General features: G+C 45.3%; 1 protein-coding gene across 1 annotated transcript in view; it reads right to left on the reverse strand.

Moving 5' to 3' along the window:
- The window catches only part of BMP1 (bone morphogenetic protein 1), a 181509-nt gene extending 163717 nt beyond the window's left edge, over positions 1-17792 (reverse strand). Inside the window, exons 1-3 of the mRNA XM_084804039.1 lie at positions 17633-17792; positions 16838-16902; positions 16397-16569 (exon numbers count right to left, since the gene is read on the reverse strand). Coding sequence (XP_084660165.1) covers positions 16397-16538 — 142 coding nt within the window. The 5' untranslated portion in view covers positions 16539-16569; positions 16838-16902; positions 17633-17792. The remainder of the gene's footprint in view (positions 1-16396; positions 16570-16837; positions 16903-17632) is intronic.
- Between the last annotated feature and the right edge of the window lie 5764 nt (positions 17793-23556).

A 23556-nucleotide genomic window follows, 5' to 3' on the forward strand; every position in this document is an offset into this window, starting at 1 on the left:
CTGGGGCCAAGGAGAAAACAAAACTACTCACTTGAATATTCCACTTGTGTAAACAGTGTAACGTAGAACCACAAACTCTTGAAAGATCATGATGCTCTCTCCAATGAAAATAAAAACTTGCTTCCAGTATGGTTTTGTTAAATAGAGAGGATCAGAAACTCACAGGACTTTGTGGCTCCCATCAGCATTTTCAGGCAGCTTGTGGCCCCTCTGCACCAGGTGGCTGGGTCTAGAAGCTGCTTGCCATTTTAAGATACCACAATGCCTTTGACATAACCTTACCCCAGAGCACTGTGGGAAATTAAAATATTGGCTCCAAGCTTGCTGCCACCAGGTAAGCTCAGAGACCACTGCCATAAAGGGCCCACCAGAGAACACTTTGTCAATGGCCCCCTCAAACCTGGAGGTGACCCTGCTCCCGTGTTACACATCTTTCACAAGCCAACCCCTTGCATGAGCACTTTAGTCAGTCAGTCCCCAGCATATAATTGGAACAAACTGTAATCTGAAACACGGAGAAGATGACTTGCTTTGCCACTTAGCAAGTCCGCAGCAAGACCAGTCTTATGCTTTCAGTACATTGGGTCGTGGACGCTTGGAGATGGATACTGAAGGCACAACTCTGACATAATGGATTTATGTCAATTTCTCTAAAGCATCAGCTAGGACTAGTTTGCTAAGGGAGGTGCAGACTCCACATGACTTCACCCAGCCAGCATCTGCTTGAGCCAGAGGAAGGAGTACTAAACTAAAGGGTGGGTAGGCCTACTGTGGTACAACTATATCAGTTGTATTAACGTTGGCTATTTGCCAGAGCTTGGCATTCTCAATTACAGCATTTTTAGCATTATGAAAACAATAGGGTTGAAAGCGTATGGGCAATATGAGGTGGCTGCCTCAGGCACAGCAGCACTTCCATTCATCTCAAATGAGGCTTTGCTCAGGAGAAGTCCCCAATGTGGATTGTGCCACATGTTAAACAGTTAGACAGGAGTTTGTGCCTGGATTTTTTTACTTCCAATCCAAAGTGTCTTGTGGTAGCCCAGAAGAGTCATTCATGCCTGATGAAATTTTAGAAACTAGAGTGGAAAAAGAATACCATTTTCCTTTGGGCAGGGTGTCTGCTCCTTGCATTTATTTATTTGTTCCCTGCATTTATCTATTACAGTTTTATCCCATCCTTCCTCTAAAAACTCAAAGCGGTGTACATCCTGCAACTTTTTATCCTAAAAATAACCCTGCGAGCTATCTCAGACTCAGAGAGAATGACCAGCCCAAACCATCCAGTGAATGACCAGCCCAAGGTCATCCAGAGCTTCATGGCTGAGTGGGAATTCGAACCTGAGTCTCTCTGGCACTAGACTGACAACTACATTGCACCGGCTCTTTGCCTACCTCAACAGTAGCTGAAGAAGAATCAGGTATGCTGATTAAAGTCAATCACCAAAGAAGAAAAATAAAGTTCCCCTTTTGAAATTAATTTAATTCCTGAACAAGCATGCATAATCGTTTGTTTCTCTAACAATTAAAGCATTTGTTGTTGTTCAGTCGTTCAGTCGTGTCCGACTCTTCGTGACCCCATGGACCATAGCACGCCAGGCCTTCCTGTCCTGCGCTCTCTCCCGGAGCGTGCTCAAGTTCATATTCATTGCATCGGTGATGCTATCTAGCCATCTCATCCTCTGCCGTCCCCTTCTCCTTTTGCCTTCAGTCTTTCCCAGCATCAGGGTCTTTTCCAGGGAGTTTTCTCTTCGCATTAGGTGGCCAAAATATTGGAGCTTCAGTTTCATTATCTGTCCTTCCAATGAGCACTCAGGGTTGATTTCCTTTAGGATGGACTGATTTGACCTCCTTGCAGTCCAGGGGACTCGTAAGAGTCTTCTCCAGCACCACAGTTCGAAAGCATCAATTCTTCGGCGCTCAGCCTTCCTTATAGTCCAGCTCTCACAGCCATACATTACTACTGGGAAAACCATAGCTTTGATTAGACGGACCTTTGTCGGCAAGGTGATGTCTCTGCTTCTTACTATGCTGTCTAGGTTGGCCACAGCTTTCCTCCCAAGGAGCAAGCGTCTTTTAATTTCATGGCTACAGTCACCGTCTGCAGTGATCTTGGAGCCCAAGAAAGTAAAATCTGTCACTGCTTCCATTTCTTCCCCTTCTATATGCCAGGAAGTGATGGGGCCAGATGCCATGATCTTCGTTTTTTTAATGTTGAGTTTCAAACCAGCTTTTGCACTCTCCTCTTTCACCCTCAACAAGAGGCTCTTGAGATCCTCTTCGCTTTCTGCCATTAGGGTGGTATCGTCTGCATATCGGAGGTTGTTGATAATTCTCCCGGCAATCTTAATTCCGACCTCTGATTCATCCAACCCGGCATTTCTCATGATGTACTCTGCATATAAGTTAAATAAGCAGGGTGACAATATACAGCCTTGTCGTACTCCTTTCCCAATTTTGAACCAATCGGTTGTTCCATGTCTGGTTCTTACTGTTGCTTCTTGACCCTCGTACAGGTTTCTCAGGAGACAGGTAAGGTGGTCTGGTACTCCCATCACTTTAAGAATTTGCCACAGTTTGTTGTGATCCACACAATCAAAGGCTTTAGCGTAGTCAATGAAGCAGAAATTAAAGCATACTGGTTTGCAACTAAATAGAGTCTTTATACAATATAGGAGTACAGTCTACGTTTTGGTATTACAGCTCACATGCACATCAGAATGACAGCTGCTTAGAAACAAGAGACGGATTTATGCTTGGCTCTCACTGTACACATGTAAGGATACTAAACAAGATGACTTCCTTGTAGGTCGATTGCAGGTCGTGAAGTGTGTTCAGGACCTGCAAACCTGAACACATTTATTTGGAAGCAAGTCCTACTGAATGAAGTAGGACTTACAGCCTGTTCTCATTGCATGTTTACTTGAAGTGTCTAAAACTTTCCAGAAGCAAGGGCTGGTAGTTTACAGGGCAAAGTAGTAGTGGCCTGGGTTGGACAACTGTTTGAGGCACCCTAACCCATGGCTTATGAAGCTGTGAATGAGCATCAAGGCTGAGCATTGCTCCTCCCACCACACTTCAGCTTTGGCCAGGATGCTTATTTTCCTGGTATGTTAACCAACACAACGTCAGAGTTCCCCGGTTTGGATGTAATGGGGAACTCTGGCTTAATAGAAGCCAGGATGTTTGTGTTGGTGCTAACATATGATGAGGGAGGGGCAAAGGACAAATACTTAGCCCCAATGCTCTTTCATGGCTTTATTAATTATGGGTTATGAAACCTTGAATGACTGTCCAAACCAGGCCACTGTTTCTCCATGCTCTGGTTAGTAGAGTCATATATATTTATAATTTGAGAACTGAACATATTGCAGACCTCAGATAACTGAATGACATAAATAGAAGATCATCCATATTGGCTCTGTGGTCGATCCTGGCGAGATATTATTTATTTTAAAATATTTGTATCCTCAGGCAGGCAAAAATAGGGGGAGGTGCTCTCTCAAATATTGAGGTCCCAAGCCGTTTAGGGCTTTAAATGTCATTGCTAGCAGCTTGAATCAGGACCAGAAATGTATTGGCAGCCAGTGCAATCCCTTTAAAACTGGTGTTATATGATTTTTATCAGACGTTCCAGTCAGCAGTCTAGCTGCTGCATTTTGCACTAGCTGCAATTTCCAAGTCATCTTCAAGGGCGGCCCCACCAAAAGTGCATTGCGCTAGTCTAATCAGGAAGTTACCAGTGCGTGTCCTACTGTGGCTAGGTTATCCCTGTCCAGGAAAGGCCATAGCTGGCAGATCAGCTGAAGCTGGCCCCAAGTACTCCGGGTCACAGACTTGGGAACCACCAGTCCACAGAGCTTCCATCTTGCCAAGATTCAGCTTCAGTTTATTGGCCTTCATCCAGCTCATTACAGCCTCCAGGCACTGGTCCAGCACCTTTACCACCCCAGCTGTTTCCGAGGACAAGGTGAAGTAGAGCTGAGCATCATTAGTGTACTGGTGACACCCCATTCCAAAACTCCTAATGACCTCACCCAACGGCTTCATATAGATGTTGAACAGCATAGGGGATAGAATAGAACCCTGTGGCACCCCACAGCTTAATACTGGGGTAGAAAAGGAATCCTCCAGTACCACTGTCTGGACTCGGCCCCGCAGGTAGGAGCGGAACCACTGTAGCACAGTGCCCTCAACTCCCATCCCGCAGAGCTAATCCAGTAAGATACCGTGATCAATGGTGTCAAAAGCCACTGAGAGATCCAGGAAGATCATCAGGGTAGCTAGCACTCCCCCTGTCTTTCACCTGGAGTAGGTCGTCAGTCGGAGCAACCATGGCGTTTCAGTGCCGTACCGTGGCCTCAAACCAGACTGAAATGGGTCCAGATAGTCAGTTTCCTCCAAGAACGTCTGAAGCTGCCCAGACACCACACGCTCAAGCACCTTGCCCAAAAAGGGGATATTAGCGATGGGGCAGTAGTTCTCACACACCTCTGGGTCCAGGGAGGGCCTCTTCAGGAGAGGGTGCATTACAGCCTCTTTCAAGGCAGCAGGAACCACCCCATGACAGAGTTAAGCATTTACCATGCCCTAGACCCACCCAGCCAATCCACTCCTGCTAGATCGTATTAGCCTAGGTGGGCAAGGGTCAAGCTTACATGTGGTGGGATGGACTGATTCAAGCATCTTGTACACATCATCAGGCTGCAAAAACTGAAACTGATCCCAGGAAACACAACCAGATGGAGCACTGGACACCTCTCCAGAATTTATTTATTTATTAAATTATTTATTTATTAAATTTATTAATCGCCCATCCGGCCGGTCACCCAGCCACTCTGGGTGATGTACAGCAATACAACAGTTTTAAAACAATAAAATTCTACATTAAAACATATTTCTAAAAATACCCTAATCTACCCCAAATGCCTGCCTGAACAACCACGTTTTTAATGCGTGACGGAAGCTCATTAAAGAGGGGGCATGGCAGAGTTCCCTAGGGAGGGAGTTCCACAGAGTGGGGGGCCACCACAGAGAAGGCCCTCTCCCTTGTCCTCACCAGTCTAGCTGTCCTGGCCGATGGGACAGAGAGAAGGCCATCCGAGGCTGATCTTGTTGAGCAGCCTGTCTGGTGTTGCTGGAGGTGCTCCTTGAGATAGGCTGGGCCGGAACCATATAGGGTTTTAAAGGTCAAAACCAACACCATGAATTTGGCCCGGAAAACAACTGGTAACCAGTGCAGCTCCTTCAGCACTGGAGTGATGTGATCTTGCCAGTGGCTGCCTTTAATCAGGCGAGCTGCCGCGTTCTGTACCAGCTGCAACTTCCGAACCATCTTCAAGAGTAACCCCACATAGAGTGCATTACAGTAGTCCAGACAAGAGGAGACGAGGGCATGTACTACCGATGGGAGCAGATGGTCGGGAAGGTAGGGGCGCAGCCGCTGTATCAGACGGTGTTGGTACAGCACTGTCTGGCTCACAGCTGACACCTGAGCCTCCATGGACAGCTGGGAGTCTAAAATGACCTGGTCTTTCAAGGGTAGCCATACCGCATTCAACACCAGGTCAGCATCCCCCAGCCTCCTCTTGTCTCCCACCAAAAGTACCTTGGTCTTGTCAGGGTTCAGCTTCAGCTTATTCCTCCTCATCCAGCCACTCACCGTCTCCAGACTTTTGGACAGGGATTCTACCGCCAACCTTGGTGAAGATTTGAACGAGAGGTAGAGCTGCGTGTCATCCACATATTGATGACACCGCACCCCAAACCTCCTGATGATAGCCCCCAGCAGCTTCACATGGATGTTAAATAGCCTTGGGGAGAGGATGGAACCCTGTGGCACCCCACAAGTGAGTGGCCACGGGTCCGAAACCTCCTCTCCCAGTGCTACCCTCTGGTACCTGCCAGAGAGAAAGGACCAGAACCACTGTAATACGGTGTCTCCAATGCCCAACCCCTCCAGACGGTCCACAAGGATACCATGGTCAACAGTATCAAAAGCCGCTGAGAGGTCGAGGAGAACAAGGAAGGAGCATCCCCTATCCAAAGCCCTGAATATGCGATAACTGTGGCATCAAGTTCTGAGCGAATACGAGCAACTTTCTCCTCGAAGTGCCTAGCAAATTTTTAACAGCAAATGACCGAGGGTTCTAATCCCAACTTCTCTGAGCCCGAGGAAGGCCCCAACAGGCTCTTTACCACTCAAAACAACTTTGCTGGGTAACATTTTGAGGATGAAATAATTGAGGTGTAGTAAGATTTTTTTGGCATCCTCATTGCTGCATAATAGGCACAACGAAGCGTCTTTGCTAATCTTCGACTGTACTCGCTCCGAGACCTGCACCACCTGCACTCTAGCCATTCTCCGGCCTGTTCCATTGCCTGTAGATCTTCTGTAAACGAAGATGAATTACAGGCTTCACAGCACCGGAGTAGATGCTTGGGAGCGATTCTATCAATGGCCTTTCCTAGCTCACCATTCCATAGTAAGACCAAGGCCTCGACCGAATTGCCAGCCCTATCACCTGGAAAAACCCCTAGAGCATTCAGGAATCCATCAGATTCCATAAGTCTCCAGGGGTGAACCATCTTAATCAGTTCCCCACCCCTGCAGGGAGGATCTGCTACCGCCAAACCAAACTTCACAAGGAAATGTTCTGACCCTGACAATGGGGTTGTTGAACACCTCCCCCAAACCAGATCATCCCTCATCTGCCCAACAGCAAAAACCAGGTCCAGGGTATGTCCTGCTACGTGTCGGCCCAGTGATGTACTGAGACAGCTTCATGGTTGTCATGGTTGCCATGAAGTCCTGAGCAGGCCTTGTCAGGATAGCCTCAGCATGAATGTTGAAGACCCCCAGAACCACAGCCCTAGGGTTCTCCAGCACCACCTCCGAGACCACCTCAGCCAGCTCAAGCAGGGAGACTGCCGGGCAGTGGGGTGGGCGGTACACCAGCAGCATACCTGTTCTGTCTCTTTGGCACAGCACAAGGTACAGACCCTCAAAACTGCTGCTAGGATGGATGGGTTCCCTTGTGAGGGAGATGGAATCCTTATGGATTATGGCAACGCCTCCCCCACTCCTCCAATCTAGATTGGTGCTGCACTGAGTACTCAGATGGACAGAGCTGAGACAGAGCCATGCTGCCCAACTCAGCCACCCAGGTCTCAGTAATACATACCAGGTCAGCCCCTTCATCCACAATCAAGTCATGGATAGTAATTGTTTTGTTATGGACTGACCTGGCGTTCAAAAGCAGGACCAGTAGATACTAGATAGCATCTCCTAGATGCTACCACTTGTGAAGATTTGTTAGCCCCTGTATACAATAAGAAGTCAACAGTAATAAATGTAACACATAACTTACTGACTCGGTTCACACGATCCAACAAGCCACCATGGCTTTAAAAAGCCACATTGTCTTGTTTTAAACCTTGGTGTGTGCCGGGCACCATTTTCCTAATTACCCATCCAGGACCGTCTTGTCATGTCATCTGAACCTGGGCAGCATGGCTTGTCTGAAGGAAATCACCCTCAAATAACCTATGGCTTGTTGTAGGGTTATTAGAGGGTTGTTTCTCTCAACAAGCCATGCTGCCTGGGTTCGGATGACACAAGCCATGCCCGAGTGGGTAATTAGGAAAATGGTGCCCAGCACGAACCAGGGATTAAATAAACCACAGTGGCTTGCTGGATCGTGTGAACCAGGCCACTGTGTCATTCACAGTGCTTAACCTCTGAAGTCTGATATTCTTCTCAGCAGCTTTTTTTTTTTTAAACACAGAACAGCAGCTTTTAACTCAATCACTTGATTCACACATAAGAACCCATCAGTTTAAAAACTGATCAGCTCCTTCGTAGGTTGTGCAGCATGATGTCTGAACCTGGACCACTGGGTTTTTTAGGTGCTAGTTGTTAACCCATGGTTTGCTGTTGTTTTTAAACCGATGAGTTGTTGTTACCTGTGAGCAGCCCCAATGCATCTGATAGACAGTCTTGATTCAGTTTTAGAGACTATGGCCACAACCCAATATAGGATTATGTGTGTTTAAGCCCAAAGAAATAAATGGCCTTAATCAGGCTTAACTCCATGTTGGACTGAGGCCTACAAGTGTACGCTTTAACATGTTTGTATGCATTAAATTCACATTTCATTTTAAACCAGAAACAGCATAGTGTAATTTTTGTTAAATGTTTTGTTGAAATTAAACTATGTGGAAAAAAGAGAAAAGGAACAGCAGTTTTATGCTAAAAAAGAAACAGTATAATATTTTAATCCAACTGAAGTTAAAAACATTGATTCAAAAATAATGTCAGTTTTAACCACATTTAGTAGAATTATATATGTAAATTTGTATATATGTAAAATTGTGTAAAGATCACAGAATTCAACTCATTATGTAGAACGTTTAATTTTTATGGATTTCCACACCACTCAATACAATTAATTGATTCTTATTGACCTTTAGAGCCCTAAACCATCTGAGACCAAGATGCCTAAAGGACTGGCTGTTCCAATATGAACCTGCCTGTGTGCAGAGATCATTATTGGAGACCCTGCTCTAAAGCAGATCCTGAAAGGCATTATGGTATCATGATTAGAGCATTAGACTAGGACTGGAGTGGCCCAGGTTCAAAATCACCCCTCAGCCATGAAACTCACTGGGGGACCTTGGGCCAGTTACTCAGTCTAACCTACCTCACAGGGTTGTTGTAAGGATAAAATGGGGGGGGGGGACACACCATATCCATTGCCTTGAGCTCCATGGAGGAAAGGCAGAATAGACATGTAATAAATAAAAACAAACAAATACATAAACTGCCCCTGTCAGAAGTGAAGTGGTGGCAACCAGAGACAGGACCTTTTCTGTGGTGGTGCTTAGCATCATCCCTAGAGAAGTCTACCTGGCCCATCTCGTCTTCCTTTTTGAAAACAACTTTGTTCAAGTGTGCCTTGGAAGGATGCAGCCTTAATAAGCTGTTTGTTCCTTGTGGTTCTGTACTCTTGTGTGGCACAAAGACAGATCCAAGTGCCTCCTTTCCCACAGATTCTTTCAACATTACAGGCTGCAAATACCACCATACATACTTGGAATATATCCTGACGTCTACTGACCCAGCAAGGAAGATCTCCTTTAGAACTGCCTCTTTACAATGACTTTTCAAAACAGGTACATCTGAGGTTTTATATGTGGGCACACCTAAAACATAAACAGCAACTAAGATAAACGGGTGTTTGAAGGCACATGCGTTGCACAGGTACTGCCGGAGAGCTGAGGTCGGCTCCACCTCCCCAAACCTGGATTAGTTGATGCGTAATAGTGCAATAGCCTTAGAACTGGAGAGCAGACCATTCACTTGACTTACTTTTGAGTTCTTCAGCAGATTCCAGCAGTTCAATCCACAGCAGCACAAGTGGGTTCATGTGTGGGGGCCTTGCCGGGTCATCATGGTATGTGGGTTGCTACTGCAACAGCTTTGGATCACACCCGGGGACAGGGAGGTTTATTTGGACAGCAACGCTGTTTTGCTGACCCAAGAAAACCTTATACCCCCCCTCCACACACACATACTTACCTCCATCTAGGGAAAGGGCATGGCATAATGTGGGATTTCTAATGGCAAAGCTGGCTGGACCTCAAGCTGTGTTGTATTTCCAGAGAAAACGCCTATTGCCACTGTAGCAAAAGGCTCGCAGGTCCGAGGCCAGCGGAAGTGGCGTGGGCGGGCAGGGCTCTGCAGCTGCAGAGGAAATCAGGGAAGTATTTGACCAAGGCTGTGAGTGACTTATGCTTGATGGGTAAGGCAGGCTCAGGCTACCAGCAAGGGCTATCTAAAGCCAGTGGGAAGTAAAGAAACTTCATTAGCACCCACTGCCCTGCGTGCAAAGGTTTTTAGGGAGTCATGGATGGAGAAGGTGGCACATGTGGATCTTGTACATACACACACCACACTTCTGTGTAGAGAATAATTATAAAAATCAACCAAATTGTTATACGTCTGCTGGAGAAGTAGCCCTGTCAAGCTGCTGCTGCAAAAAACACTGTGGCACCTTGGAAAGATTTGTACATGTATTGTGACTTAGAGCTTTTCCAAGTTAATTGTTGTATCTACTTTCGGTTTCGTTGCAGAATTGAGTCTGAACTGTACCCAAAGAGCTTTTCCTTTCCTGGCTTTCTGCTATATAACCTCTAGGTGGCACTTTGCTATAAGAAAGTAATGCAATTACACAAATAGGAAAAATACCCTTTTGCTTTCAGAAATAATACCCAGTTTCCCCAGCTCTAAAAACACCCAGGAAAGTGCTCTTAAAAACCAAAAGTGAAACTGGGGCCTTACAACTTCATCTAAGGAACCCATAACCAACCGTGAGTAAGGAATGATGAGCGGCCAATAAATGCCTTGTGTAGAAAAGCTCATGGTCTGCTGACTGAACAAACCACTGTCACATTTTCACACTTCTCAACAATAATGAGGGTTTTCAAAGGAGTATTGAGGCCAAGAGTAGCCTGTGGGTCACACAGAAGCATGCTCTGCCCACAGCTCAACTCTTTTTCACACCATTAGTATTAACTTGGAAAAAGAAGACCTTTGCTCCCTGCAAAGACCCTCCTCACCCTGACCTGACACTGTCAAAAGACACTGAGAGTTTCAGCAGTGACTGCTCTGAGGGATCTTATCTGGTGACAAAAAATGCAAACACCATAACCAGGGACACTGCCTGGCAAGATCTACTTCTATTATTTGAATAGTCAAAGAGTCCCTAGTTTATGGCCCAGTCCTATGCCTTGCTGTGCAGAGGTGGGGCCTCATAAGGCTTTGAACAAAAGCCCTAGAAGAAGTGAGCAATGGCAGCTTGTGCTCTCTTGCCAGTGCTGGCTACTGGCACCAAAGTTCAGCACAACAGCTGCCTTTGGGTGCATAAAGACAAACAGGCAAGATGATAAAACTGCTGCAAGGTGACTTTTTGCCCACACATAAGGACTTTTTGGAGTTCTTTGTGAATGCTACAACACATCACAGGACCAGATAATAGTTTGCCACCTCCTGGCGGGCCTCACATATCAAAGGAATTCCAGGAGATGGCACAGCGCACCTGCTCTTTGCTTTTGCCACACAGCAGTTTGGACTGAATGTGTTAATCTCGATGGATGGATGGGGAGGGGTGTGTGCTAGTGAACAGACGGCAATGCCTCTCAGCAGAAGGCCACACCAGATGGCTCTTCCTACTGTATGGTTCTATAAAATGAATTGTCTCCTTTTACAAGCACTCTTGAGATAGCTGTGGTGCATTCTGCCAAGAGGATTTGCAGGGGGCAGTGAAACTTCTGCACACACATAGTGATGAAGAGAGTAGGGATGTATTGCATGTACACACATCACCGCATTTACTTTTCCATGCACCCCACCACTTAGTGCAGTTTGGAAAGTAGAACCTTAACGTTCAAGTACCAATCCCTTCTTCCCACAGTTGTGTCTGCCTTGCCATAACTGCTGTCGGTTGCTGCAAAGGGGTACTACTGATAGCTGTGGCAGTGCCACCATCAGACTCAGTTCCTGTGCAGCTCAGGCTAGGGTGAGGCAAAGACAATGTGGGGAGTAAGGCAAAGGTGGTATGCAGACAGCAAGGGCAGGCCTGAACAAGGAGAAGATCTGCAAGTATGACCCAGAAGTCTTAATATGGGTCACAGAGTTATCATCAACTGACCCACTTGTAGGTCATTAGTGTAAATTGGTTGCTATGGCTTATCTCCCTATAGTTTCTCTTGCTGGCCAGAACTGGGTGATGGTGCATCCCATATGACATTTTTGCTCCAGGCTTGACTTCTCACCACCAATAGTAGCTTAGAGGGAATTGTATGCACACCACTTGCCACTTGGCAATCAAGTAGGTAAGTCTTGCTATTAATTATATGTGCATGGAGAATAAGTATTGCTCCCAGGAAATTTCCTGTTCTCTCCTCTAGCCTTAAACAGCTTGTAGGAGGGAGACCAGAAATGCCCCACAACAGTATTGCGTATAGCTATAATGGTGGCAGCCCGGCCCATTCAGCTCCAGCTCCTGGGAATACAGGGGGCTTGGATGGGAAGAGGAGTCCAACATGGGGAGGAAGAACATAGTGAGGAAGAGGGGACATTCAATGATTAGAGCAGAAGGTAGGGAACCACTTCTTGAACTTATCTGCAAGGCTGAGATGAGTACTTCTTGCTAAAAATTATATGACACACTAAAGCTAGACATGTTGGTGTGACTGTAAAATGCAGTGACCAAATTGGTGCAGTATGAGAATGGATAGAAACAGGCAGTGACATGCAGAGAAGACCAGGCTGTATCAAGGCACCAAGTGTTGGATACAGATATATCCTTATAGAAAGGTGTGTAGAAGGAATGGAGAATACCAGATAGGAATGAAATATATTATCTACACAGCACCCATGCCATGTTCAGATCTTCCAAATGTGCAGGACTTTGTACCCGTAAAGGAAGCTTACCTGCCAACAGTACTTATATGACGGAAATAGTACTTAACCTTGCTTTAAAAAGGTGTGTCAGTACAGTTTATTACACCTCACCAGACATTTTAAAATGATCACATCCTTTCAGCATGGAATAAAATTCACATCTCTGCTCACAGTCACTAAGACAAACTGGAACCTGCATTGCTCACACAAACATGCACCCAATAATCCACTCTCAACCAGCTTGACTGTGTCTTGAAGAGTACCTGAAGCAAGTTAAGGAGGAACTAATCCATTTTAAGTAACCTTGTGTCTACACCCAGCTCTCCTTCAACCCTGCTAGGATCATCTTGGCATAGGGATCATCTTGGTATAGGGATGCCATCATTCCCAGAGGAAAAATCTGCACTCTCATATCTGCATATGTGAATTCATTTATATGTAAATGTGAAGTGGTTCTCTGACTGACTGAAGCTGAGCTTTTGAAAAAAGGGATGCTAATGAGCTACTTGTGTTTACATGAATGGGAATTTCTGGATGCTTTAATAAGATATGAGAGGCTTTATTTTAAAATGCATGGGATTAATTGTCCTGTTCTGTTGAAGTATTCCATATTTGTGGTGGCTTTTTTTTTCATTAGTGTGTGTGAGCACTCTCTCTCTCTTTCATCATGTGCATCTATGTATGTGGTCAGTCTACTTGCAGGCACTTGCCTGAATGCTTTGGGTTATCAAATTAATATTATCACTTGATGTCTATCGATTATGTAAACTCACTTCCATAAGACTAGTTGATATCTCATTGACTTCTGTCAGAGCTGGCTTGATGACAACAATGAATGCTATTAAGCAATTTTGTTATTAAATGATAAATCAATAAAAATGATAGGCCTAATTTAAAAGCAGCCACAGTGGCAACTGCACCTTGTCAATACACGTGTCCTTTAAAAAATCTTCTACTTTTTGAATGCTGAGGAACACAGCCCCTGCATACACGAAGTTGGCAACCTGTCTTGCAATGAGGCTCACCCAGGAAAGTGCCACGTTAACATAGTTTACATAAATCAAAATCATGACTCACACCCTTAAAGTAAGGAGATGGGCTTCAAAAGGATGGGATTTGAAACAGTAATCCCTGCAGAGCTCTTATCTAACTTCTGATTACCAAGACTCGGAAACAAGCCACATCATATTTTCATACTTATTATATCTCATCAACTATGAGGGCTAGAAGCTTCATAGTACTGAAGAGGAGGGGTTGTTAAAGATTCTTAAGTTTCTAACAGTAGACTGTGTGTCACATAAACAGACTTCAGATTCTTAGGCTGCAATCCTAAACATACTTATTAGGGAGCAAGCATTATTAAATACAGTGGGATTTACTTCCAAGCAAACAAGGACAAGACTGTGTTGCCAGTCTGCTGTCAGGTTGGTGTCTACTGTAATACAGGCTGCAATCCTAAACCTTCTTACCTGGAACTAAGACCTGCTGAAGGCAAGGAGACTTACTTCTGAGCAGACGTGCATAGGATTGCACTATGAATTACTGTTCTGAAGATGCTTTTAGAAGGATTACCTTAATGCCAATATTAAACACATTTATTTGGCAGTAAGTCCCACTGATTTCAGTGTACCTCACTTCCAAGTTTTAAAAAGCCCAAAGATAACAGCATCTTAATTAAAAAATAAAGCTTCCTAAGCCAGTATGGGAGGCTCTAGGGCATGGTATTTTCTATTTTAGTGGGTATTATTCTCTGTTCTTATTTACTTTTGCTTTAAACTGTTGTTACCCATTTCAAGCTCATGGGACAGAACAGGTTCTAATTAACATAGGCCTTTTGTGCCCAGCGCAAATAAGAGCATATACAGCCCATTAATATGTGGATGCTTTAGACTGCAGGTTGCTGTTATATTTTTACATTATAGTACAAACGTTAACTCATGTTTTAGGGATATAATATAATTAGCCCACATGGACACCTGCACTCTCACTACTTCCAGCTTGGAAAGGTAAGGAACTCTCTCTAAAGTCGCAGAGCAGGGTGACATGCAAATTGTAACAGAACATAAAATAGAGAGCCATAAATAAGAAAGTGCAGGGCTCCTATCGCTCTCTTTTGGCTCATAAAAGACAGGATCCTTTTGTAAGGTAAATAGAACAACTGCAGTTTGCACTATACAGCTAGAGAAATGGAAAGCTCCAAGAGGAACTTAGCAAGTTAGGGATAGCATCACACAGAAGCATCTCAATCACTGCATATTGCTATTTGCTATCATTTTAAAACACCTGTACCAAGATAGTCAAATGAGTGGAAGAATGATTGATAGGGGTCTAGTAAATTCTGCATTAGTCACTCCATTTTACTCTAGGGGAATCCCAAGACACTGTCCTTGGATCTCCCACACTCCATTTCAAATGCATTTACAAACATCAACGAAAATTTAAATGCTACAGATGTTCTGCCCTTGTTACCCAATCACTCAGTCCCATCCCCTTTCACACTTCCTTTCTTCAGCTGTTTGTTTGAATGACAGAGTGGGGGGGGTAGGGAAGAGGAAGAAAAATGTGGACGTCTTTGAGCCTATTCTTGCTTCAGCAGCTGCTGAGCTGGCACTGTCAAAAGTCATTGAGAGTTCCACCACTGATTGTATTGGTAGCTGGATTAAAATGCTGTTCAGCAGGGCTCAGGTTCAATGGAATTACACCCCTTTAGGCTTGCAAAGAAGATCTGGGCCCTTTATTTACAAGTGCAAAGGATTCCTAAATTATGGGCTCAGTTGTACTGTTTCAGAAACTTTGACCCCTGCCCTGTACTACACATATGCAAGATGTTGCAATCTGCCTGGGTCCCATAATGGACCATGCATCTGTCAAGGACCAGTGTAGACTATGTAATCCTTACAGCCCAGCTTCCCGAGCTTTATGTGGGGGTGTCAGATGGGGGTGGTATATGTCACACTACAGAATGGGACAAAGAACAGGTGAAACTGCCATCCGGATGTGTTCTACAATGCACACATATACAAATTAATTATTTAAATGTTGCAGGACTACTAGATTGAGCAGTTAAGAATGTGTGATCTCTAGAAATCCTTCTGAGCCCAAGAAACTTGCCTCTTTTGACAGCTACCACCCCGTAAGCAGCTGTAGAGCATGGAGGCTGCGCAGAAAGAGGAAATACGAGAGGAGAAAAGGGTAAGCTGGTCCAGTTCAAGAACACGGTCCTTCACCTCTTAAACATAAACAGATGACCTCTGAGGATGCATCCTAGCAACTTCCTCACCTTCATCCCTGGTACAGCATCTGTTTACTTTCCTTCAATCCTTAAAACATCCCCCCTTGGCAAACATATACACAAATAAATATGCCTCACTGCTGCTGCCATCACACAAAGAACCCCCAATACACACAAAATTGTTACGGGACGTGCAGGGGGACACACATCAACAATAGTGTGCAAATGGAAAACAGCTTAATTTCCTGCAGCAGAGGGTGGGGGGAGAGAAACTGTCCTAGAAACGATTACTGCTAAAGCTCTGGAGTTTGTATGTCAAAGACTCTTTTCTTTCTCAGTCTGAACTTTAAAAAGTCCAAGAGGTTTTTTTTTTACAACATAGAAGGGGGGGGGGCTGGGAGGAGAAAGACAGAGAGAGGGGGGGAGGGCGGGGGAAAAACTTTCCTCTTTTCTTTTGTCTGCAAGCTGCACTGCCAACTAGGCAATGTGGATGACCCAGGTTCAACAAACCCCTCTGCCCTTTTCAGAGCCTCGAAGCAGTTTCCAGACACACAAAAGACCACTGCTTCCCGTTCGCCTGCCCACCCCCAGTAATAAAAAAGGGATACATTTGCAAAAGGAGGTGGTCATAGCAGGAGCAGCAGCTGCACTGTCGGCAATAGGGTCCCTTTCCCCCACCCCCACCCCAAACGCCTTACCAGCTTTGCAAGGGTCCTTATAGTCAATAGGATCAGTGTCTTCTTCCTCGTCTTCTAGGACATAACTGTAATCTGTAAAATCCATTGCTTGACCCAGGACCAGGAAGGAAAGGAACAGCAGCCCCCCCCTGGATGCAGGCATGCTGGCAGGTCCCGGGAAATGCTCCACGGAACTGGAAGGGGGGAAAAAAAAACAGGAGTGGGAAAGGGGAGGGGGGAAAAAAGAGAAATGGAAAGAGATGGGAGGTTTTCCCCCCCTCTCCTCTCTCTTTTTTTTTTCTTTTAGGGAAATGAGATCTGGTAGAGGCGGGTTCAAGCGCCAGAGCTCAGCCCCCTCCAAGCTGGAGGGCTTGATCACAGTACAGCCCTGGGAACTGGGCCAGCCTGGGGGGGGACGGGACCAGGCAGCTTTACAGCCTCAGGAAGATGCTTTCCACTCACCCACGGACACATGGTTTTTGCCCTGCGAGGTCCGGCTTAGGTGTCCGCACGATCGTCCACGGAGGCTGGGGGTGGCGACGGCAGAAAGAAAAAAAGGAACAGATGATCAGAACCCCTGCAAAGTTTTCTGCCGACCCAAAGACGGAAACCTGGGAATGTAAACAAAGCTTGCAATCACAGACTCCCCCCCCCGCCCCCGCCCCCGCCCCCGCCTGGGCTTATCCAAAGAAACCTTCGGAAACTCTTAAAGTGGGGGGTGGGGAGAGAGAGCGAGAGAAGAGAGGAAGGAAAGGGCATTTTAGGACAGAGCTGAACATTTTAACTCAGCCTGGATCCTTCTCAGGAAAAATGGGGGAGGAGAAGAGGCGCAGTTTAAAAAAAAGAAAAATCTCCTGCAATCAGCAATGAAGCCAAAGGTTGCATCGCAAGCCAGGGGAGGGAGAGTTGCACTTCCTGGGTGGGCACAGATCGGTCCCCCCCCCGCAAAGATTAGGGGGGTTGTTTCTAAAGCAGGAATAGCCTGTAGTCCCCTGCTTTAGCGGGAGTGGGGAGGGCGGCGGCGGCATTGCTTGCACACACACAAAACCAAGCCAACTCGCCGGCCCTTGGAAGTGGGGTGTGCCCCCCCCCCGAAAACTGGTGCATCTGGATCCGTGGGGGTGGTTTCGTTTTGCTGAGCTGCAAACTGGCGCTGTCGTCCCCGGAGGTATAACGGGTGGGGGGAGATGAACAAAAGCGCGGGAGCTGTACGATCCAGGAGATTTCTTAAAAGGGAAAAGGTGGAAAGAATCCTACCGGGAAGTTTAAAAAATGTAAGATAAAATGAAGCGAACGCCGACAGCAATCCACAATTATATACGTATTTCCTGCCTAAGTCGATGCTGCCACTACCGGCAATCCATATCGGGTTTGCTTTCCACGCAACGGCGGCCAGAGGGATCCCCGCGTTGTCACCACGGTGCTTTAGCTTCGCACCTTTTGTGCACACGTGGCCGCCCCCAGGCTGCACGGAGCGACGCGGTGCAGGATCCTGACGTGGCAAGGGGCTCCTTGCAGGGCTGAGTGGCGCTTCGGCGCCGCTGATTTCTGTGGGGAAAACAGGTAGCTTGGGATTTATTTATTTTGGTTCCGTACACTGTACATAGCAATCATCATCACCATCAGTCGAACATGCTGGGTGGAAGGAATAGCAGCTTCTACGACGAAACTTGCTTTTAAAACGTATTTCGAAGCTAGAAATCTATTGTTTCAGGGTTTGTTTTAAATAAAACGTCTATCAAGAAAATATCATAACATTAACTGAAAGGCGTCACAGGTGTACAGAGTAACTGCATAATTAATGGAGATGAGAAACATCAGTGACACCACTTTTTGTCTAATGTTTTCTCTTGTAGCCCTATTCCAGTAGGTTTCCATTCTTGCAGAAATTTCTCGTTTGCATTACATTTAATATGCTGTTCACTTTATCAACATCATATTCCACACGCTATGTTATTTAAATATCAGGTTTCCTTAATTGTACCTGTTTTCCAGGCCACCTATATCCTGCCCAGTGTTAACATGCTAGCAATCCATTCCTTGTACTCCTTTTTCACCTGGGAACCAAAATGACACAGCAAAATAGTAAAAGGGCAGTGCTACCATACACGGTAAAATGTTTACAAGACTGTTTACCCACAAAAAAGCAAAACAAAGCCCAAAACTTGCTCACTCCTGCAGCTGTTGCTTTCAGGGGTAAATATTCTAGTACACATTCTACCATTTATGGTGAGATTGTCCTCTAGTTCAAGCATGTTGGGAAATTGTTTTGGTAAATATTTGGAATTCTGAAATACCCTGTAGAAAAAGATCTTAAAAGTTGTTCAGCTTCACTACATGACAGATGATCACCTGCTGCATGCACATAAAGGTCTGTTTAGTTTGTTGTTGGCCAGTAAGTTTACCAGAGAATAAGTGAAACAATCAAACGCGCCTTCATACAGAGAATGACCATCAAAACTAGAATATTTTGATAGTACATGTTCCCACCAGCTCTGGAGAGAATCCAACTAACAATGCAATCCTATGCATCTCTACGCAGAGGTACGTAAGAAGAGCCATGCTGGATCAAAGTAAAGGTCCATCTAGTCCAGCATTCTGTTCACACAGTGGCCAACCAGCTGTGGACAGGAGACCCTATTGTGATATTGTTCCCTTCCCACATCTCCACACTCATTTACCTAGCATGCTGTTTTATTTCTTTTGTTTTGGTAATGGTATTGTGTTTACATGTTACTGTTTTGCTTTATTGAGAAAACATTTTTCCTAATGTTTTTAATGGTCCTGTGCATGGTTATTCATTTTAATGACATATAAATAAGAGTTTTGAAATTGCACAGATCTCATTTAAAATATAATTTTAATAGAATAGACTAGAATTATTCTATTCTATTTAAAATAGTTTTAAGTCTTTAATTTTAATTTAATTTAATAGTTTTAAAGTAAAAGTATTGAGAGGCAACACTGTCATGAGTTTGGAAAAATAGGGCAATCTTATTTGGGAAAATCTGTAAGGCCTTGTAAAAAATCTGGCTGTGGTTGGGGCAGGATGATAGCAAGTTTTTAAAATATATAGTTTGCCCAGGTAGTAATTTAAAACAATACCAAGGTATATAAGGTCATAAGAAGAGCCATTCTGGAACAAATCAAAGGCCTGTCCAGACCAGCATTCTGTTTACACAAGGACCAACTAGCTGTCTGTGGGAAGCCCATAAGCAGGACATGAGTGGAATAGCACCTTCCCACTCATTATCCCAGTAACTGGTATACAGAAACATATTGCCGCTGATACTGGAAGTAATATATAGTTATCATGACTAGTAGCCATTGATAGCCTCATCCTCCATGAGAGATAATCCTGTGTTGGACCAGCTCATGGTGATGAAAACACATTCTCTCCGCTTGAGTTGAAAAAGAAAAGCTTGCAGACATTTCCATGAAGGAGTTCTGTGTAACACAAAAGCTTGCATCCTTATATGAATTTTCATTGCCTCAAAAGATATCATTTGCCCATTTTTCTGTCACTGAGCTGGGCCGTGGTTGTCCATGAAATCATCTGATGCGAGGTGGTTAACTGTTAATTCCAAATTGACTCCAGTTGTTCAGGTGCAAATAAGATGACCAGGGTCAGGGGAGGATTGACCTTAACTTCTGTTTTCCCACTTGTCCCTAAATGGGGATAGGATTACCAGTTCTTATAGCAAAAAGGGCTCCTATGTCTTTAAATACCCTAGAGGCAAAGAAAGGTTTTGCAGCAGAGGCCTTTTGCATCCGAATTCAGAAGGTATATGTTCATGAACAAGTTCAGCTTCTCCCATTACTGCAGTTGTGTGGCAGGAAAAATCCTCCTTCCCTTGCAGAATTCCTCCCTGGTTTAGAATTCTTAAGGAAGCAGGGGTACTTGACTATGAAAGGCCTTAGTAACCCTAGGCCTAGACAGTCAACTATAACTGACAGCACTAGCAGACATTCCTGGGTTGAAAGAAAGAAAAAGTGTGTGTCAGGTATGCACATTCCATATACTACATTAGGCGCAAGATTGGCCATTGTGTGAATGTGAAGGAATATTGCCAGATTGGAACTAGGGATGTACGAAAGTTCCGCCACGGATCTTGGGGAGGCCGAATGCCAGTGCATTTGGCCCCCCGAAATCGGTGACGGAACGGCCCCCCGCCCCCTCCCCGGGACGGGACTTACCTAAGGCGGATATTCCTGGCGGCGGCGGTGGCGGCAGCCGGTCTTCCGACCAGCTGCCGCCACCACCATTTCCAGGTAAAAAACCCAAAAAAACGTGATAGGCTACGTAAAGATTTACATAGCCTATCACGGCTAGGTTTTAAAAAAACACCATGATAGGCTACGTAAATGTTTACGTAGCCTATCACGGCTGATTTTTTTAAAAAACAAAAAACGTGCGTACGCAAATGGCAGCGCCCATGGGTGCCGCCATTTGCGTTCCTTATTTTGACACGTCTTAGTCGATGTAAACATTTACGTAGACTAAGACAGCGAAAATAAGGGGAACGCAAATAGCGTAGCGTCTATGCTATTTGCGTTCCCCTTATTTTCGCCGTCTTAGTCTATGTAAATGTTTACGTAGACTAAGACATGCCAAAATAAGGAACGCAAATGGCGGTGCCCATGGGCGCCGCCATTTGCGTACGTGCGTTTTTTTGTGTGTTTTTTAAATCAGCCATGATAGGCTATGTAAACATTTACGTAGCCTATCACGGCTGACTGCAGGGACGCAAACGGCGGCGGCTATGGCCGCTGCCATTTGCGTCCCTGCTAGCCAGCAGCTGGATGTCCGGCTGATGGCGGAGCCAGCCGGCGGCTCCGCAGAATCCCTGCAGAGCGGAGCCGGCCGGCCAGGATTCCGGGGGGGAGGAACGGAACGCCTCCCCCCCAGCATCAGCATAATCCACGGAAAGGTAAGTACCTTTCGTACATCCCTAATTGGGGAACTACATGTGTAACTTGACTGTGGGTGACACCTACAGGTCAAACGGTGTCACTTTGGTTGTCTCTGCAGTAAACACGCAAAAGGTGTGATGCTTAGACCCCATTGGTTGCGAGAAGACCACTTTTCCCCGTTTTACGTATTTGGAAATCGATAAGGCTATTGCAGAATAGTAGGGCAAAAAAGAAGACGAAGAAGAAGAATGGTGAATAATTAGGAGGTACCACATTCCATTATTCATTCTTAATGAATCATTATTAATGAATAATTCTCCAGGATACCCTGGAGAAGATGCTGATGCTAGGGAAAGTGGAAGGCAAAAGGAAGAGGGGCTGACCAAGGGCAAGATGGATGGATGATATTCTGGAGGTGACGGACTCGACCTTGGGGGAGCTGGGGGTGGCGACGGCCAACAGGAAGCTCTGGCGTGGGCTGGTCCATGAAGTCACGAAGAGTCGGAAGCGACTGGGTGAATAAACAACAATACCACATTCCAGTTTGGAAAAGCTATCTGTTCCTTAAACATTCTGTGCAGACAGATTTCCACAGGCATGTATGGCCTCTCTTAATACATTGCTGCAACAAACCCATGTTTGCCATTGTCATTCAACTGACAAGATCACCTCCTTGTACTATAGCTGAAACTAGTTTGGAAGAGGAAAACGTATTCTCAAGTGCGTTCTGGTAGTTCGTATTTTTCTTCAAGCATTTCAAATTTACATTCTAATTTTAATTGTTTTTCTTCTCCAACATTGCCATTTATAGGCAATGTTGGTTTTGAGGGAAAGCAAGATATAAAAGACTTGCTTTAGCTGATACTTTGCTTTAGGAGTTATGGTTTAAACATTTTAGGTTTTCTTCGAACTAATTTGTATAAGCAAAAGGTTCATTCTTTTCTAAGGGCGCAATCCTATGGGGATAGTTGGCTGCCTCTGAACTCAGAGTCAATCAATTATCCAGTGCAGGGCGGGCAGAGCGTGGTGGGGATCTTCTGCTCCGCACTTCAGCCGCCCTGCATTTGCGGCTAGACAGCCAATTTTGGCTGTCTAGCCGGGGCACCTTGGAGCGGGGGGGGGAGGCCGGACGGCGCATAGGAAGTGTCATAACAGGACTTCCTCTGTCCCCTCCCTGCCTCCAGGAACACTCCCTTTTCCCCTGCTCCATGCTGCTCTTCCAAGTGGGGATGAACTGCACCGCCGCAAGGCAGTGCGGGAAGGGGTGGGGAGGCGGTTCTCTGGGAACCAACCTCATTTCATCTCATTTATTATATTTCATTTATTTATTTATTGCATTTATACCCTGCCTTTTTTCCTCTTGCAAGGAACCCAAGGCGGCTTACATTATCCTCCTCCTCTCCATTTTATCCTCACAACAACAACCCTGTGAGGTGGGTTGGGCTGAGAGTGTGTGACTGGCCCAAAGTCACCCGGTGAACTTCCATGGCCGAGTGGGGACTAGAACCCGGATCTCCCAGCTCCTAGTCCAACACTCTTGCCACTACACCACACTGGCTATACCGTCCCATAGCCGAAGCTCTCTAGGCGGTTCACAAAAATTAAAAACCATTATATAAAATATAAAACCATTTACGTAATAACATAGAACAAATATCACACACAACAATGAGCTCGGTTCCCAGAAAATGAAAAATCCTATGGCTGTCTAGCCACTGTCCAGCAGCCATAAGATTGCACCCTAAATCAAGTTTGAATTCTGAAATTTGCGAGATCTTGAATTTGTATGAAATTTTATTTCAGTACAGTATCGTGATAGTAACTGCTTCCCTACTTCTGAAATCTTGATTCTCTGACATAGAATAGGATCCCCTTTCACCCTCAAGCATGCACATCCACTCTTGACTGCAAGATTAGCAGGACAGATAAAGAGAAGTACATAAATCCATATTTAGGGTGCAATCCTAAGCATGTTTAGACAGAAAAAAGTCCTACAAGTTCCCCATGCTGCCTGGGGAATACTGGGAGTCTGTCTAAACATGCATAGGATTGTGCCTTAAAAGTACAATCCTAAGCATGTCTACTGCAAAGTAAACCCCACTGTGTTCAATGGATTACAGCTTGAGTAAGCATCCTGTGAGTACTAAACTGGAAACAGTTCTTATTCCTGGTCCATTTCAAAGCCAACACTGAACGGTGAAGAACGTTGCAAATGTTTGGGCTGTTACAGAGAACTCGACAGTGGAATGGGATTCTGGAGAGTTGTA

Source organism: Heloderma suspectum, chromosome 6 (assembly GCF_057233095.1).
Source record: "Heloderma suspectum isolate Gila_16-S chromosome 6, 16-S_ref, whole genome shotgun sequence".
Classification (NCBI taxonomy): Eukaryota; Metazoa; Chordata; class Lepidosauria; order Squamata; family Helodermatidae; genus Heloderma; species Heloderma suspectum.